At 53.9% G+C, this 16,254-nt stretch overlaps 7 protein-coding genes across 7 annotated transcripts in view; 4 read left to right on the top strand and 3 right to left on the bottom strand.

Moving 5' to 3' along the window:
* cym1 (pitrilysin family metalloprotease cym1) overlaps positions 1-1,223 on the top strand; it is a gene marked incomplete at both ends in the record, with an annotated part of 2,882 nt that extends 1,659 nt beyond the window's left edge. Inside the window, one exon of the mRNA XM_001214588.1 lies at positions 151-1,223. Coding sequence (XP_001214588.1) covers positions 151-1,223 — 1,073 coding nt within the window. The remainder of the gene's footprint in view (positions 1-150) is intronic.
* Positions 1,224-2,149: 926 nt separating this feature from the next.
* Positions 2,150-3,349, bottom strand: ATEG_05409 (uncharacterized protein; the record flags this gene model as incomplete). Its single annotated transcript, XM_001214587.1, has 1 exon — positions 2,150-3,349. One exon carries the CDS (start codon positions 3,347-3,349, stop codon positions 2,150-2,152), a length of 1,200 nt encoding a protein of 399 aa, XP_001214587.1.
* A 4,366-nt stretch (positions 3,350-7,715) lies between these two features.
* ATEG_05408 (putative 2-hydroxychromene-2-carboxylate isomerase) lies at positions 7,716-8,549 on the top strand (the record flags this gene model as incomplete). The annotated part of the gene is made up of 4 exons (XM_001214586.1): positions 7,716-7,790; positions 7,840-7,939; positions 7,999-8,282; positions 8,346-8,549. 4 exons carry the CDS (start codon positions 7,716-7,718, stop codon positions 8,547-8,549), a joined length of 663 nt encoding a protein of 220 aa, XP_001214586.1.
* Positions 8,550-9,588: 1,039 nt separating this feature from the next.
* ATEG_05407 (oxidoreductase, short-chain dehydrogenase/reductase family) lies at positions 9,589-10,493 on the top strand (the record flags this gene model as incomplete). The annotated part of the gene is made up of 3 exons (XM_001214585.1): positions 9,589-10,007; positions 10,066-10,217; positions 10,288-10,493. 3 exons carry the CDS (start codon positions 9,589-9,591, stop codon positions 10,491-10,493), a joined length of 777 nt encoding a protein of 258 aa, XP_001214585.1.
* Positions 10,494-10,658: 165 nt separating this feature from the next.
* On the bottom strand, positions 10,659-11,693 carry ATEG_05406 (uncharacterized protein; the record flags this gene model as incomplete). The annotated part of the gene is made up of 1 exon (XM_001214584.1): positions 10,659-11,693. One exon carries the CDS (start codon positions 11,691-11,693, stop codon positions 10,659-10,661), a length of 1,035 nt encoding a protein of 344 aa, XP_001214584.1.
* Positions 11,694-12,115: 422 nt separating this feature from the next.
* On the top strand, positions 12,116-13,237 carry ATEG_05405 (GTP-binding protein; the record flags this gene model as incomplete). The annotated part of the gene is made up of 1 exon (XM_001214583.1): positions 12,116-13,237. The coding sequence occupies one exon, from the start codon at positions 12,116-12,118 to the stop codon at positions 13,235-13,237; it is 1,122 nt and encodes a 373-aa protein (XP_001214583.1).
* Positions 13,238-13,497: 260 nt separating this feature from the next.
* On the bottom strand, positions 13,498-14,882 carry ATEG_05404 (type III PLP-dependent enzyme; the record flags this gene model as incomplete). Its single annotated transcript, XM_001214582.1, has 2 exons — positions 13,498-14,534; positions 14,588-14,882. The coding sequence occupies 2 exons, from the start codon at positions 14,880-14,882 to the stop codon at positions 13,498-13,500; spliced, it is 1,332 nt and encodes a 443-aa protein (XP_001214582.1).
* Positions 14,883-16,254: the final 1,372 nt, after the last annotated feature.

The raw sequence follows: 16,254 nt of genomic DNA, 5'->3' as shown, positions 1-16,254 counted from the left end.
AATCAGAGCATGTAGAATGGGAGGATCTGATCAAGTTAAAGACTGGTGGCGTTTCCACTTCCGCCTTCCACTCATCTTCGCCGACCGAGCTCGGCAAATTCAATGAAGGCTTGCAGTTCTCTGGGTTTGCCTTGGATAAGAACATCCCAGACATGCTACAGATCCTCACCACCCTTATTACTGAAACCGATTTCACTAGCCCATACGCTCCTGGCATGATTCAGGAGCTCCTTCGATTGACCACGAACGGAGCGTTGGATGCAGTTGCGGGAACTGGCCATCGTTTTGCTCTCAATGCGGCCGCAGCGAGCCTTTCTCGTAGCTTCTGGGTTCAGGAGCAACAATCCGGTCTTGCCCAACTACAGGCTACCGCGGATCTTTTGCGTGATGCAGAGACCTCGCCCGAGCGCCTGGCTGAGCTGATTGAGAAATTGCGCTTGATTCAATCCTTTGCAATTTCCAAATCCCAGAAGCTACGCGTTCGCCTGGTTTGTGAACCTACGAGTGCTCATCAAAACGAAAGTGTTCTTCAAAAATGGCTTGCCGGTCTCCCTCAGGTCCAGTCTCCCACTGTCGTGCCCGATACGATTCTGAAGTCGGCCGTGGATAAGGCATTCTACGACCTGCCATATAAGGTCTACTACTCAGGACTGGCTATGCAGACAGTGCCATTTGTGCACTCGTCCAGTGCACCTCTCAGTGTCCTCTCTCAGCTCCTTACGCACAATTACCTCCATCCTGAAATCCGAGAGAAGGGAGGCGCCTACGGCGCTGCGGCTACCAACGGTCCAATCAAAGGCATCTTTGCCTTGACGAGTTATCGTGACCCGAACCCTCTCAACACGCTGAAGGTCTTCCAGAACAGCGGAATCTTCGCCAGAGACCGTCAGTGGTCTGATAGGGAGCTTAACGAGGCGAAACTGGGCATCTTCCAGGGCCTCGATGCTCCCATGAGCGTCGACGAGGAAGGCGCTAGATACTTCATGAGCGGCGTCACCCATGAGATGGACCAGCGCTGGAGAGAACAAGTCCTTGATGTGACTGCAAAGGATGTCAACGAGGCCGCACAGGCTTTCCTGGTCGATGGCCCTCGGCAGTCCATCTGTCTGCTCGGCGAAAAGAAGGACTGGGCGGAGTCCGAGGGCTGGGAGATGCGAAAGCTGACCATGAACACAGCTGGAGATGCTGACGCACAACCCATGGGCGCTGATGCTTCTGTCTAAGAGCCTCGGCGGTCTCTCACATTCCTCCTCCACTCCGACTCATGCTCATACCATTTCCAACAGAGGAAATGACCCCGCCCCATGAAAAGACCAAGATTTATAGAGTTTTGGCATACCCGTGATGTATCATATATCCCTGTATTTCTACTGATGCCTGTGAGTTGCACCATGTGTACATATAGAACGTTTGTACAATATCCATCCTCCCTCTCCACATTTTCTTTGCCATCCTAGGTCTTATGGGGTTTTCACAATCCACGCGCATTTCCAGAGCAGAAACTCACCCCATCGCCAGCCTTTACTCCATGGCTGGCGCATGGCGGTCCTCCTCTTCAGTATGAAGAGGAGAAACGCGCAAGATGTACAAGAAATGTGAACCCGTTTGCGGTACACTTTCTGTCTCCGTTTTTCAGACCCGCACTGATCTATCAGCCTACGCAGAGCGGACTAAAAACGAGAGAACATGCAGGCCACGGCCTCAACTACTACAAGACATCATAGATGAGACCAGAGGTCTAACATAATTCATTCCTTCCTAAACATATCGGGTATAAAGTCACGTCATGAGTCGTATAATACAGTATAAGTTTGTGGACATGGAAGTGAAAATGCAAGTCGCTGCATGACGCTAGGTATGGATATACCTCAGTTTGGCCGGCAAACTTGATCGTGGCAGAGCAGTGTTTGTCTTGGTTCTTACCCATGACTATTCGTCCTTTGCGGGAGCCGAGGGATCGGACTGATGCCCAGATGTCCAGGTGCCGCCCTGATTTTCGTATTCAACGACCGGAGGTGGAGTTGATGGAAATGGGGGGAATGGTTCCGTTTGTGAGTGATCGTCTGAAGATCGAGGGTTCGAATTATTAGTAGGTTCCAGGGAAACATCGCTTTCCCCGATTGGTTCTTTCGGCGTGCCAGCAGCAGACTCATGATCTACAATTTCTGACGAGACAGTGGGCGAGCGAGAGGGCAGGGAGAATGGTGTGGGCTACGGTAGGAAAGGTTAGCTTATGCAGACTCTTCTCGAGGGGGGAGGTTGGTGATCGTACGGGGTCATTGCTCTGATTGAAACCCCGGCTCGAAGCCAATTGTCGGGCGGCAAGTCGTTTCCGTATGATTTCGGATTCTTCCTCATGCTCTACCCGCGCCTCTTCTTTCTGTAGATCCATCATGGATGGTGTGGATATGTCCTCGGTGACCTCTACTTTCGAGTTCCGCGGAGACCGCATCCGACTCTGCTTCTTTTTCTTCTTCTTACCCGAGTCCTTTGATGCCAGGCTGAACGTACCGGACGTAGACCTCATGCTGGCGGGCTTATCACCGAGTGGGGCCTCCGACTCTAACAGGCCTGTGTCACGTCGACTGCCCAAAGCCATGGCGAACTCATCATCTAAGGGCACGGCGTCTTCCTCTTCGTCACTGGGGATCAGGTCACCCCGCGAACTCAATGAATTCGCCGTCTCTCTGGACGACTGTGTCGAAGAGCGGTAGCGCCCATTCCCGTTTGAGCTGGGCCCCTCAATCTCCTCGGGTTCCTCCATAAGAGGCTCGTTCTCATACGAGTGTCTCTGTATCCCCGCAGGGTGTTCCTGGAGGTCAGCCGCAGACGGGCGGTATTTGATGCCCCTCGCGCCGAATCTCCACGGAAACCGCTCCAGGAAGCCCAGGAAGGAAGAACTAGGGATAATGGTGGGGTCGTTGCGATCGTCCGGGGCCAGGACGCTGCTTTTCCGCCTCGTGCGTCGAGTGCCGTAGCTCATCTTCCGCTGGCGGCGCGGCTGCTCGGCGCTCCCACGCGCCAAACCGCTGCCCGCTAGTAAACGGTCGAGTTCCCCCGTTCCCCAGCCGAGTATACCGCTGTCGGAATCATCATTGTCCCAATCATCGTAGAAATCAAAGACGGCTTCGGCGCGCCCCCTTCGACGACGGCGGTAGTGGTCCTCACGGGTTGGAAGGCAGGGCGACGTGCAAGCGTAGAGGCAGTTTCCAATGGAGGAGAAACAGGGGACGACGTAGTTCTGGGAGAACGTGTAGAGGCCTTCTTGGGCGGTCTCGTTGGCCGACTCGAGGTTATGAGAGATCTGGTTGATCCGCTGGCGAACCCGAGGGTCTCTAGGGCGCATCATGGTGAAGTGGAGCGATGACCGCGGAGAACGGGTCGGTGCAGGTGAGGCCACGCAGTAGGAAGAAAGGGCGAGTAGGAGAGATTCGAGCGTCGCTCAGGAGGTCCCCTCGACCTCCCGTGTGGATCGGAGGGAGGAATGGACGGGGAGATGGGAAGTCGAATGCGATGATATCATCAGGGCGCATGTGTTGGAGCAGCGAAGACGAGATAAACTCCGAAGCAGTCGTCCGTCGCTTTAGCGGCAGTCCCCGTTGGGTTAGTTAGTCCATCACCCCCCAGGTTCTTAGTCAGCGTCCCACGTGCCTCGCATTATTATTTCCTTTGCTCAATCGAGCCAGCTTCTACAGAGTACACTTCTACATTCACCGTGCTCTCTCAATTGAATAGGCCGTTCCTGTCAGTGGGTAGATCGGCGTATCTCACAATGGTCTACTACATTCGTTTCCTCAAAACCCCTCGTTTGCAAAAGCAAAAGTCCGGCGGATTAGCTGTGGCCACCCTTTTATGCATCACCACGGATTTGGGCGACGCTTTCCTGGCTGAAGATGTGGATCTACTCATCACATTGTCCCTCCATGATACAGGGAACGTGCTATATCAAGAACCTGTGAAGTGGACAGCAGGTAAACGTGAAATCGCCGTCACTCTGGGACCATTTCCTCCCCAGCTGTCCCAGAGGCCAATTGTGTTGAGCGTCGCTGCTGGTAACCCTCGGAAACCCAGTGCACCGTCTTCCGATTGTCTACTAGGGAAGGCTGGAGTGCCTCTAGTGGTGTCCGGCTGGAGTGCTCCGTTTGGCGGATCAGAGTCTCTCGTGGCTGAGAAGCTTGTCGAGAGACGCTTCACACTAAATGATAAACTTGACTTGAAGATATGGGAAGAGACTGGCAACAGCATTGCCCGGCATATCTGGTAAGCTGTTTCTCTTCAACCGGCTGTCAATATTCTAAGAGAGGATATTATACAGGGATGCTGCCCTGGCATCAGTGATCTATCTCCAACATGTAGTGTCCGGGGACCCCACGGCCACTACCCCATTACTGCAAGACCTACTACAGACGGACCGAGGCACACCTCTTCGAGTCATCGAGCTAGGGTCGGGGTGTGGCATAGTTGGCATCGCCCTGGCGCAATTACTTCCCCGGATCTCCGTTCTATTGACCGACCTCCCCGAGGTCGAAGAAATCGTAACGCAAAATATCTCCGTTTCCACGCCGGCGCCCTCGTCAACAGTGGACTTCCAGACACTCGACTGGGACGAGCCGCTCCCAGAAGACCTATGCAATGGCTCGGTTGACTTGATCCTTGTATCGGACTGTACCTACAACGCAGACAGCCTGCCTGCGCTCGTCTCCGTACTGACACAGCTAGTCCAGACGTCGCCGGATGCCATCGTGTTGGTAGCCCTGAAGAGGCGGCATGAAAGTGAATCTGTATTTTTCGACTTAATGCAGACTGCAGGCCTGGCCGACTTGCATACCGACCATATGCAGCTCCCATCGCAACATGATCAGGTAGATCAGATCGAATTGCATTGCTACGGTCGAGCAGAGAGACACTCTACCAAGCCCGATCAGCCTATTGCAGAATGCTGATATCGGTATCAGTCCTGAGGTAGTGATGCCTGTAATCATACTTGCCAATATCGACATTGCTCATACCATATCGGCCGTACGCTTCGTCTATATAAAACCTCAATTCGAACGCACGGCGCATTACAGCACAATGTCGGGTAGCACACCAGAGGCTTCAGACACTGCTGACAGATGTCCTCCTTCGGGGAAAATAATGTGCCCGGAGTACCTTGGCTGACAAGGCCGATCATACAGCCTCCATACATAATACCTACGTTGTTTCTACAAGCTGTCCGGTCTCTGATGTCAGCGGAAAAGCTCCCAAGCCTTTGCATTACTGTACATTATTACGGATATCATCATACACAAAAACATCGATACCACGAAAAGCTCGAAACTTCCGTTCGCCCAGCGAAAGGCAACACATCTCCATGCCCGCAACGCCTCGCGCAGAAAAGCACTTTTGGAACGACTTGAAAACTCCACCGAATGCAACTCTCAATGGCATTTGCTTGCCTGACCCTTGTCCCAGGAGTCCAACATCTTATCGCGAAGCCGGGAGTTGAATCGGGCCCAGAATGGAGTGGAATCGTATTGAAGCCGGGGTATCAAGCGGTATAACGACTGATCGCAATCGGAGGAAGCCAGCGAGTCAGGGGTTGGATGGGTCCCATATTGTTCCTCGCGTTCCTCATAATAGGATTCGAAGACCCTTTCTGTGGATGGTGCGCTTGACCAGGACATTTTTGCCGCTTTTCATGATTAGGACACGAAGCCAAAAGGGACTCAGCAGGCGTGAGATTGTTTCCATGGGCACCTCGAAGTTAATATATCTGGGGGGCTACAGCGGAATTCATGATATCATGCGGTCTCGTGATGTGACATACAAAGCAGACCCTTTGGATCGCCCATGTCTAGGAAGGCAAATTGCAAGCAACCTTACATTTGGCTGTCGCTCTTCGATCCTTGGGATTTTCGGAATAAGCTTTTCAGTTTTTCGCTTGTTGAAGATTTGCCTCCTCGCTCCCTGCGAGTATAGTGATGCCGACCGTGATCCGTCCCCTTTGCATTTGACCATCCCACTCGAAGCTGATGCGCGACGTTTATTCTATTATGGTATGACCTTAATCTGGAGGATATGGCGCTGTTCCGAAACATCCGCATTGATATCCCTGTCCCCAGATTTCGTAGCCGACATCCGCGGTCAAACTTGGAGAATATCTGCTCCAGGGTCGAGTCGAGAGGGATAAAGTCTGTATTGTGATCCAGTGCAGAGCTCCCAAGAGCTTCACGAACTGCACCTGGTAGCACGATCTTGGTGTTGTACCCTTGGAAGATCTGTCTGCTTGCGTTAAGACTATGCGATCGTGGAGGCGGCATGACGCGTAGCCCATTGCCTGGGTGCCTCGATTCAGGTATCTGAAGACTACGGGTAGCTGTGTGGCATCTTCGGACGAATGGACCAAAATTGGCTGCTAGGGTTACAGCACAGATGGGTAGAAATCCAAGACGAGGGCTTTCTGTCGGCTCCCAGTCAGACGTAGGAGGAATCTTGTAACAGAGGGCCCAGAGGTCTGCGTACAATCGGCACACGATATATAGATCCCCGCTAGCCAGCTGAAACTCGTCTGGTTGTTGGTCGTGCTCACATGCAGTGAATGACGGATCGAGACTGATGACAAGTGATCCTTCCTGCACGGCCCATCGTTCTTCTGCGCTTGAACGTACATCGCGATAGGACTGAAGGCGAGTACATAGTGCCGGTTTCACTTGGCGAAACAGACGCGGGAAGAGGTCGCTGGGATGCCTGTGGATACTTGGCCAGTCACCCATATCAGATGAGGATGTACTATACCATCGCGAGTCACATCCCTCCCAGTCGTCCTGTATAGAGATTGTCAGTATGGAGGATAAGAGTAGAAGAAAAAGAAGAGAACTTACAAGTAGAGGGATTCTCTGATGCGCATCGGAAACATCTGTCTCTAAGCAAGGTTGAGTCGTCTCTGTGGCCTCTGTCGGACGAAACCATGGATCGCAGCTTAGAGCCCAAGACGAGAGACAGTTTTGTCCCTGAAGATTGAGACTGTCAATATACCCGCTCCCCGGAATGCTACATATGCATTCGTTGATGGGTAGGCAGCATGTTCTACACCTGTCCACAGCACTGCATGAACTGGTTGTTGACAGCTCAGAGGACCACAGAGGAGGACGATGAAAGTACACCGCGTGCCGACGCCTTTTATTCACCGAGTCCAATGCATCGGTAGAATCCAGAGGAAACACTCTTGAGCTGAAAGGTGTCGGTAGATGCTCGGAAAAGAGGTCTATCTCATTGGACGTGCGTCTGTGGTCAAGATCTGTATAGAGGCTAATCATGCTGGAAGATGACGCAGTGTACAATATACTGTCTGTAGTGGCTGTCAAGGTATGCTCGTGATACGAGAATTGGAGAATGGGTACCTAGTATCAACCAGATTCACATCACCATCGTAGCGTTCCTTTCGGTCTATCTGAGCCGCGCCTTCTTCCCAGACGTCCATTGTCCTGATGGAAGGCGCAAAAAGTGTTAATTGTATGGAAGGAGCTTCCTGGGTCTATGCCATTGAGCTGGGCTGTTGTATTTGGACTGCAGATATACTTCAAGTGATGAGCCTCGGTTATCGGGCGGATGGCTGACTCAAGGCATGCGGGGATTTCTTCCAGCCTCATCCACCATACTATCTAGACAATCGAAAGATCCATTTCTGCTTTCCTTATACTTAATCAAAACACATAGACAGCCTGAGTACAGAGATGGCCGCTCCACGCATCACCCTCTATCTGGATATCGTCAGCCCCTTTGGCTACATTGCTTTCCATGTCCTGAGAGTAAGTGTCCTTGGTAGTATTTCGATTGTCTCAACTAACAGATATGAAGAACTCCCCGGTCTTTGCCAATTGCAATGTCAACTACGTCCCTATCTTCCTGGGGGGTCTCATGAACACCTGTGGAAACACACCACCCATTAAGATCAAAAGTAAGCAGCGTTATAACTATACATGCATGGGCAACCGCTCGGTCTGACACAAACCCCAGACAAGGAAGTTTGGATTGATAAAGAGCGACTCCGCTGGGCCCGATACTTCTCTGTCCCCATGATCGACAAATTCACCGAGGGGTTCCCCCCTCTCACCCTGGGAACGCAACGCGCCCTTTGTGCCATTTCGCAGAAGCTGCCGAACAAGCTGGTTCCCACAATCGAGGCGCTCTACCATTCGTTCTGGGTACAGGGGAACGCGAAAATCGGCCAGCCAGAAGGCTTCGGACCGGTCCTCGAGAGTGTCCTCGGACCGAGTGACGCGCAGGAAATCCTCAAAGCCGTATGTTCTTTGGAGCGCAAGAACGTAGTGCATGGGTATCACATGGGACGCTAACGACAACAGATAAACCAAGCCGATACCAAGGCGATCCTGAGTGCCAACACCGATCGGGCATTCAAGGCCGGCGCATTTGGCATCCCCTGGTTCGAGTGCACCAACTCGAAGGGTGAGACCGAGGGGTTCTGGGGGATTGACCACCTGGGTCAGGTTGTTGACTTTCTGGGACTGGACCGTCGTTTGGACAGTGGGTTCCGCGCGGTGCTCTGAATGGAGACATATAGTACATCGCATTATATACCACCAAACGAGACATGAAATGCGGTTCGAACGAATTATGCTCGGTTCAATCGCGAGTGCGCGTCGCTCCGGTGCTTATGCCTCAGGAACTCCGCCACCTGTTCCTTCTCCATGGAATTAATGCGTCGCATTTCCTCCTTATCAGGTTTATCTGGGAATCACCTTAGCGAAGTAGACGTAGAAGAATGCGCATGCGAACAAACCTTGACAGTGCCGATCGTCTTTTGTCCCGGTAACCATCGACCGCAGCTGGGACAAAGCGCTTTGGACAGAATCACTGGCACTTAAGGCTTTTTGCTTCATATCGTCCATGGAGCTCCCTACCAGGTCGCTGATGCTATTTTCAATACTCATCATGGACTTGTCGGATTCTGCGGAGCTCCGGGGAGGCTGACTCGCAGAGCCTTGATCGCTGGAACCACCGGAGGAGTCCATTGGATTAGCTAGATGGATGAAACTGATTCTTCGGAAATCCTAGTTCGAAAAGAAACCAGCTTTATGGCGGTGGGAGATGAGGTGTTTTAATGGCAGCGGTGATCGATGACATCAACAGCCGATGACGTCTTGATCGTGGATTGGGCTTCCGCATCCATCACTACATCTGCAGAGTATATGTACATGTACTGCATATTGCAGAGGACGCTTACCTGTTGTCGATTTTCAGACACCTCGAGCATCGGTCCACGAGGAGACCTAAGCCGACGTATATATTTGCGTAGAGACCGGCTTCCATTAGCATGATGTTTCGGTGATTAACTCCACAAATGCTCGCTCGTATCCCAAGTCTTGGCGAGCTTTGTCTGGATCAAGCAGCTCGTGAAGAAAGCCTAATCTCTGCCGGCTCAAGCAATGCCCAAGCAGTCAGACTAGCCAGAGCTAGAGAGGGTTGGGTGATCGTCTCGGACATAACGGAGACCGAGTTGATATACTTCCGTCCGGTGGGCTATATAACCCACCAAGTCTCCCACGTAGACATTGACCCAACAACAACACTCCGCAAGTCAAGAACATGTCCTTCCCATACAAGCACATCCTCCTCATCGGCGCCACCTCAGGCATCGGCCTCGCAATGGCCGACCGATTCGTCGAAACCGGCGTGAAGGTGACCGCCGTCGGTCGCCGCCAGGACCGCCTCGACGCCTTCGTACAGAAGCACGGCTCTGCGGCCGCAGACGCCGTCGCCTTCGACATTAGCAAGGTCGATGAGATCCCGCAGTTCGTCGCGGATGTCACGACCAAGTCGCCCGATATCGACTGCGTCTTTCTCAACGCCGGTGTGCAGCGGATGACCGACCTGACCAGCCAGGACAAGTGGGACGAGAAGACCTTCGACGAGGTCATGCATGTGAACTTTACCTGCATCGTTGCGTTGACGCGCGCGTTTCTGCCGTTCCTGCAGGCGCAGAAAGGGCCGACGAGCTTTATCTTGTAAGTGCCTGTGCGACGGCGTGAGGCATGAAGTGAGATGTTAATATAAACCGCGCAGTACCGGGTCGAATCTGGCCATCATCCCCGCGGCGGTGGCGCCGGCGTATAGTGCGTCCAAGGCTGCGCTGAACGCTTTTGTCCTCTGTCTTCGGGAGCAGCTGCGAGAGTCCAAGCCCAAGATCATCGAGCTGTCTCCGCCTGCTGTGCAGAGTATGTATCCGGATACCGTCTGTCACTAGAGGTGATGTTTCATCTGGGATCCGCTTGCTGATGTTTATAGCTGAACTGCATGACTACTTGGGCGTGGAGGTCGGACGCAACCTCGGTATGCCGCTGGACCAGTTTGTCACGGAGGCCTTCCAGGGGCTCCAGTCCGGCCTGGACCAGGTGATTGTCGGTACCATCGGTCCGGCAGAGCCTTTCCATGACATTGTGAACAAGCGCCGGACGCTCTTTGAGAACCTGGCAAAGATGATGCGGCATTAGTGGATGAAGAGTAGAAGTCAATCCTCGGTAATAGGACATAACGCAAGACATTTTCATTCCCGTCAGTTTATTCAAAACAGACATCTATTATAAGGCCAATATAACAATCCGAGGCTATCATCCAGAAAGATAAAAGGGTATACTTCAGCAACAGGCATCAATCCACTAGTAATCCTCGGACCCATCGCTCAACAGCGCCCGATCAAGCTCGTCATCATCCAAATCGTCAAAATCCGCATCATCGACATCCATATCATCGTCGGAATCATCATTCGCCATCTCCTCATACAGCTCGGTAAACAGCTGCTTCATGGACTCCTCATGGCCATCCGACAGCGCCAGCCGATCCAACAACGCCTGCTTCGGCTTCCAATTCGCCGGCTCGGGATCGTCCGTATCGAACAGCGTCTCCGGCAGGGTAGTCGAGAAGAACGCCAGCACGATCGTCGCGACGCCGCGCACATACTCACTAGACAGGGAGATGCACGCCTCGTCGCGGTCCAGCCGCACCGCCAGCCCCGCGACGTCACGCGCCTTGAGGAAGCCCACAAAATCCGCGTCGGGGAGGTCGACGTCGTCGCAGGCGCACGCGCGGATCAGCGCGACCGTCTCATCCCAGTCGACCGTGTGGCGTTCGCAGAGTAGCGCGAGCAGGACGGCGGTAGGACACTCGTTGTGGCGGGGGGCGCCCTTCAGGACGGCGGCGAAGGCGTCGGTCTCGGCCTCGAGACGGCCGTAGAACGGCTTCCAGAAGGCCGTGTGCCACGGGTCGAGCGACTTGAGCGACGGGTGGTCGCGCTCCAGCTGGCGCTGGCGCTCCTCCTCCGGGAGGTACTTGTAGTAGCGCTCGTAGACCCACATGTTGTAGAGGTTGTCGAGCTCCTCGCCCATCTTGGTCTTGGTGGTGATGTCGAAGGAGAGGGTGAGCGGGGCGTTGGGGCTCATGGAGGACTCGTACGCGGACACTTCGGCGAGGGCGCTCTGGCGCGCCGAGGCGTCGGGGCTGTCGAAGAGGTCGATGAGCGCCTGGCAGGCATCGCGGTAGGAGAAGAAGGCTTCCTGTTCGGCGTCGGGGACGTCAAAGTGCGGGTGCGCCACGATGGCTGAGACGAAGTTGATGCGCTCTTTGATCTCTTTCTTGTTGGCTTGGGAGATCTCTTTGAATGGCTGCGGAGGAGCCAGATATCGCAGGGGGTCCATTGCGGTCGTTGGAATTGCAGGAATATGGAGTTGTCGCCGTCTAAATTTTCATGCAGCGATGGCGGGCAAAACAGAGCCTGTCCCGCGCGAAATCTGCGGCCTCCGATTATGCCCCACCACGGCGTACAGAGTCAACTATGATCGGCGCACGTTAATCAAGTTGGTTTTCGAGGGAATGAAAGAATATATAGACTGGGCATGACAGAATACAAAGACATAAGCGAGCAGGAGACAGAGAAAGGATTGAAGAAGAGACCCAAGGAAGACAGTATGGAATATAGATCCGAACCATCGGGAGAACAGGGTGTACCCGATCAGGAATAGCGCCATCACCCCTCCAAAGATTCCTCATACAACTTCCACTTCCATACTACTTCCCCTCCCCCTCTCCCTCTCCCTCCCTCAGTACACAACCACACAGAATGGCGCCCATCCCAATCACAATCGTCACGGGCTTCCTCGGCTCCGGCAAGACCACCCTCCTCCTCAACCTCATCCCGCAACTCCCGCCGACATACCGACTCGCGCTGCTCAAGAACGAATTCGGCGATGTAGCGATCGACTCGCAGCTCGCATCGACACAATCGATCTCCGGCGTGCGCGAGCTGCTCAACGGATGCATCTGCTGTAACCTGGTGGGCCAGCTGAGCGACGCGCTGAACCAGCTGCGCGACGAGGTGCAGCCGGACCGGATCGTCATCGAGACGAGCGGGAGCGCATTCCCCGCCACCCTGGCGATGGAGGTGAACCGGCTGGAGCGTGAGCAGCCGGGGACGTTTGCGCTGGACGGGGTGATCAGCGTGATCGATGTGGAGAACTGGGAGGGCTACGAGGATACGTCGTACACGGCCAAGCTGCAGGCCAAATACACCGACTTGATCATCTTCAACAAGTGGGAGAATGTGTCGGAGCGGCGGTTTGACGACTGTCTGGACCGGGTCGGCGATCTGGAGGTGCAGACGCCGTGGGTCAAGTCGGACAAGGGCCGCGTCGATAAGGACGTCCTGCTGGGGATAGACGGCGCGTTGTTCGCCAAGGTGGTTGATGGCCATCGGGAAGAGGAGGCGCTCGGACAACATCACCATGACCATGACCATGGCGATGGACACGCCCATCATCAGTCGGAGGTCGAGGTGCTCTCGGTCACGCTGAAGACGGCCCGCCCGGACCAGACCGTCAATGTATCTTCCCTGGAGCAGCTGCTCCAGTCGGCGTCGAAGGAGGAAGTCTACCGGATCAAGGGCATTCTGCGCTTCTCGACGCAGTCGCCGCCCGCTACGTCGTCGGATAACATGGACGATCGCACCGTGGCCACCGACGCGGCTACCAAACACTACATTCTTAACTGGGCCTTCGAGCGCTGGACCTGCACGCCCTCCGATGTCGTTGCGGAGTCGGCAGATCCGAAGATTGTGGCCCGTCTGACCTTCATCCTGGCGCGGTACGAGTCGGCAAAGTGGAAGAAGAAGCTCGAAGCCGGGGGACTGGTGGAGGTAGCGGAGTCGAGCGAGGGTGCGGAGCTGGTCGTTGAGCGACTGGTTTAGACAAAAGAGTTGTATGGTATGAAATGGAGCTGGCTCCTGTGATGTTGATGAAATGGTTGGATAGAAAGCGAGGTAGATCAGATAGATCTCATCATGGTAGACCCAGTCGTCATAGAGCATATCAAGAATACTTTTTCTAGAAACAGACGAAAGAATGATTAATTCAAACACAAACTACTCTATCGAATATATAGACAGGTATAGAATACCTGTATCCCCGACAAGAATCTTAACAAAAACAAATGCAACGCAAACCAAAATTAATACTCAAGAAGAGCGGATGCGCCCGCTTCGCTGGAGATGTAGATTACCTCGTGGTTATCCGAGAAACCATTGAACCGAGTGGCACTGCACCGGGTGTAGGCTCCCATCTCCTCGAAGAACAGCCAGTCCCCGACATCCAAAAGGCCAGGCAGCGTGATCCGCTGGGTGATGACATCGATGCCATCACAAGTGGGACCCCAGATGGAATAGGCGATGCCCGAAGTCGCAGCATTCGGGCCGTTCGCACAGGTGAGGATCTGAGCCACGGGGTGTTGGTGGTCGAAGATGATGTTCGAGAAGTTGCCGTACACCCCATCGTTCAGGTAGATCATGTACGCATCATTGTTGGGGTCCTCGGGATCCCGGACGTCGCGACGGGCGATGACGTTGGCCGCCAAGGTGAAGGCGCTGGCGACGTAGTAGCGGCCGGGCTCGGCGATGATGCGAACGTGGGGCGGGAAGTAGGTATCCAGAGCTTCACTCAGCACACCGGCGAACTTTTCGAAGGTCTCGCCAGTGAATCCGCCACCAACATCAAGGGTGTGCAGTTCATGACCGAGATCGGCGGCCTGGTCGAACACCAGACGGGCATCCTGCACCGCCTTGAGGAAGGCACTAGGATCTTCGGCGCCCGAGCCGACGTGGAAGCTGACGCCGACGACCTTCAGCTCCAGGTCACGGGCCAATTCCAGCAGCTGATGAGCCACGTCGAGCGATGCACCGAACTTCATGCTGAGACGACACAAGCTGGTGGAGTCGTCGGTCAGGATGCGCAGGTAGAGCTCGGCATCCGGGAAGCAAGCCTTGATCTTGTACAGCTCGTCGGCGTTGTCGAAGGTCATCTGCTTGACTCCCTTCTGGGCGGCATAGCGCAGGTAGGACTTGGTCTTGCAGGGCTGCGCGTAGATGATGCGGGCGGGATCGACGCCGGTGGCCAATGCCAGGTCGATCTCCGCCTTGGACGCGCAGTCGAAGCCGTTTCCGAGCTTGGCCATGAGACGCAGGATCTCGGGGTCGGGGTTGCACTTGACCGCTGAGATGTGTTAGTATGGGTGTGCCCGTGTTAAGGACAAGGGAAACACATACCGTAAAAGGGTCGGACGCGGCCCAAGTTCATCTTCCAGCGCATGTGCTGGCGGTAGACCTCGCCCATGTCCGCGACATAGAACGCATCTTCCTCACCGGGGCCGCATTGGTCGACATTGACCTCGGCGGCACGCTTCTTCAGAACATTCAGGACTAGGTCCTTGGCAGCCAACGTAGATTGCGAGAGATCATCCTCTCCATTTTTGCTGAGTTGACTATGATGGGATTTCCAATTCACGTCAGGTATAGTCATGTACGCTTCAGCAGGTACACACGCAGTCGGGGCCATAACCATGTGCGCTGCGACGAAGCACACGGAGATAGTCGAGAGAGAAAAGAGTTGATAGATAGAAGAGAGAAAAGAACAGTCGGTAGGACTGCGTGTTAGGGAGGACGAAAACTTTCGCAACCGAAGTTGACTGGACCAAGCCTCCTAGACCCTTCCTCCTTAAGAGGAAGAACCTTCAGAGAAGTCCTATGCGGCAGCTCAAAAGGTGAGGGAATAAGTGGCGCGGGCGTGAGCGAGGGATTAAATGGCGCACCGGACGAGGACACGGGAGACGAAACCAGGAGGAGGTGGAATGTTGTTAAGAGTGTTTCGAAGACGTCGAGTCGCGACAATTTGACGAAGAGAAAGAGACGAGGCTACGAGAGCCGTGGTGAGCTGGGAGCCTTTGGAACTGGGGGGATTCCAAAGGCCGGGGGAGGTGGAGCGAGGGAATTAAATGGGCAAACCGGGCGGTTTGAGTTTGCCTGAAAATCCGGACAGGACAGATCAGACTGATGAATCGGCGGTCAGCGAGAGGGAATTGGTGAGAGATTTATGTCGAGGCAGGGGGAGAAAGGGGGAGGGGGAGAGGGAAGTGCAATCAATGGTGGGTGGTTGCAGAGATTTTAGACGGATGGCTGTTGTCTTAGGGCATAGGGTGCACACTAGGCAGAAAGCCGCGGGATTGACGGGGGGGAAGGGAATGCAGGGGATTGGAGGGAGTCGGAACAGGTTATGATGACGGGGATGAGAGAGATAGGCGAAGAAATCACTCACCGAAAGACGCTGACAACGGGGTGGGAGAGGAGGAGGAGGAGAGGAAGAAGAAGCAGAAGCAGAAGAAGAAGATGGAGTCGGCGAAAAAAATAGACGGAGGTGGAGGGGAACCCGCGAAGTTACGGGATGATGTCGTCGGGGGGTTGTGACGGTAATTTTACTGTATTCTGACCTTTCAGGCGGCTCCGATTGGCCCGATAGCGGACGGAACCGTCTGATGTGGGTTTGCGGGAGTACCTTGATTCTCGCCCAGTTTGTTAGGCACCAGAGGTACTCCGTACTGCCTTGATTTTGCTGAGCTTCGCAGTATGATGGTGATGACTCAAAGTAGGGAACTACTGTACGTACCTACAGGAGTGACTAGTATACTATAGGTAATGATATGTTTCTATTCTTACCTAGGTACTCAGGCATATGATAAGGGTCTAATTCATATGTGGGTCGACCGTTGAAGCAAGATATTTTCCAGACGTCTAATGAGTGCTCCAAGTATGAGCCGATTTAAGGGTTCTTTTGTACTTCGTCGCATCATACAATGGAATGTTCTGTTTTGTGTCACGAGGCGATTATTAATCGGTGCACCAGATAAAGTTTGTACAACCCTAACTCAATTCCATCTGAC

The sequence above is a fragment of the Aspergillus terreus genome, genomic scaffold, assembly GCF_000149615.1.
Source record: "Aspergillus terreus NIH2624 scaffold_7 genomic scaffold, whole genome shotgun sequence".
In the NCBI taxonomy this organism is placed as follows: domain Eukaryota; kingdom Fungi; phylum Ascomycota; class Eurotiomycetes; order Eurotiales; family Aspergillaceae; genus Aspergillus; species Aspergillus terreus.
Note: the sequence above shows the minus strand (reverse complement) of the source record. Positions and strands in the feature narration are given on the sequence as shown.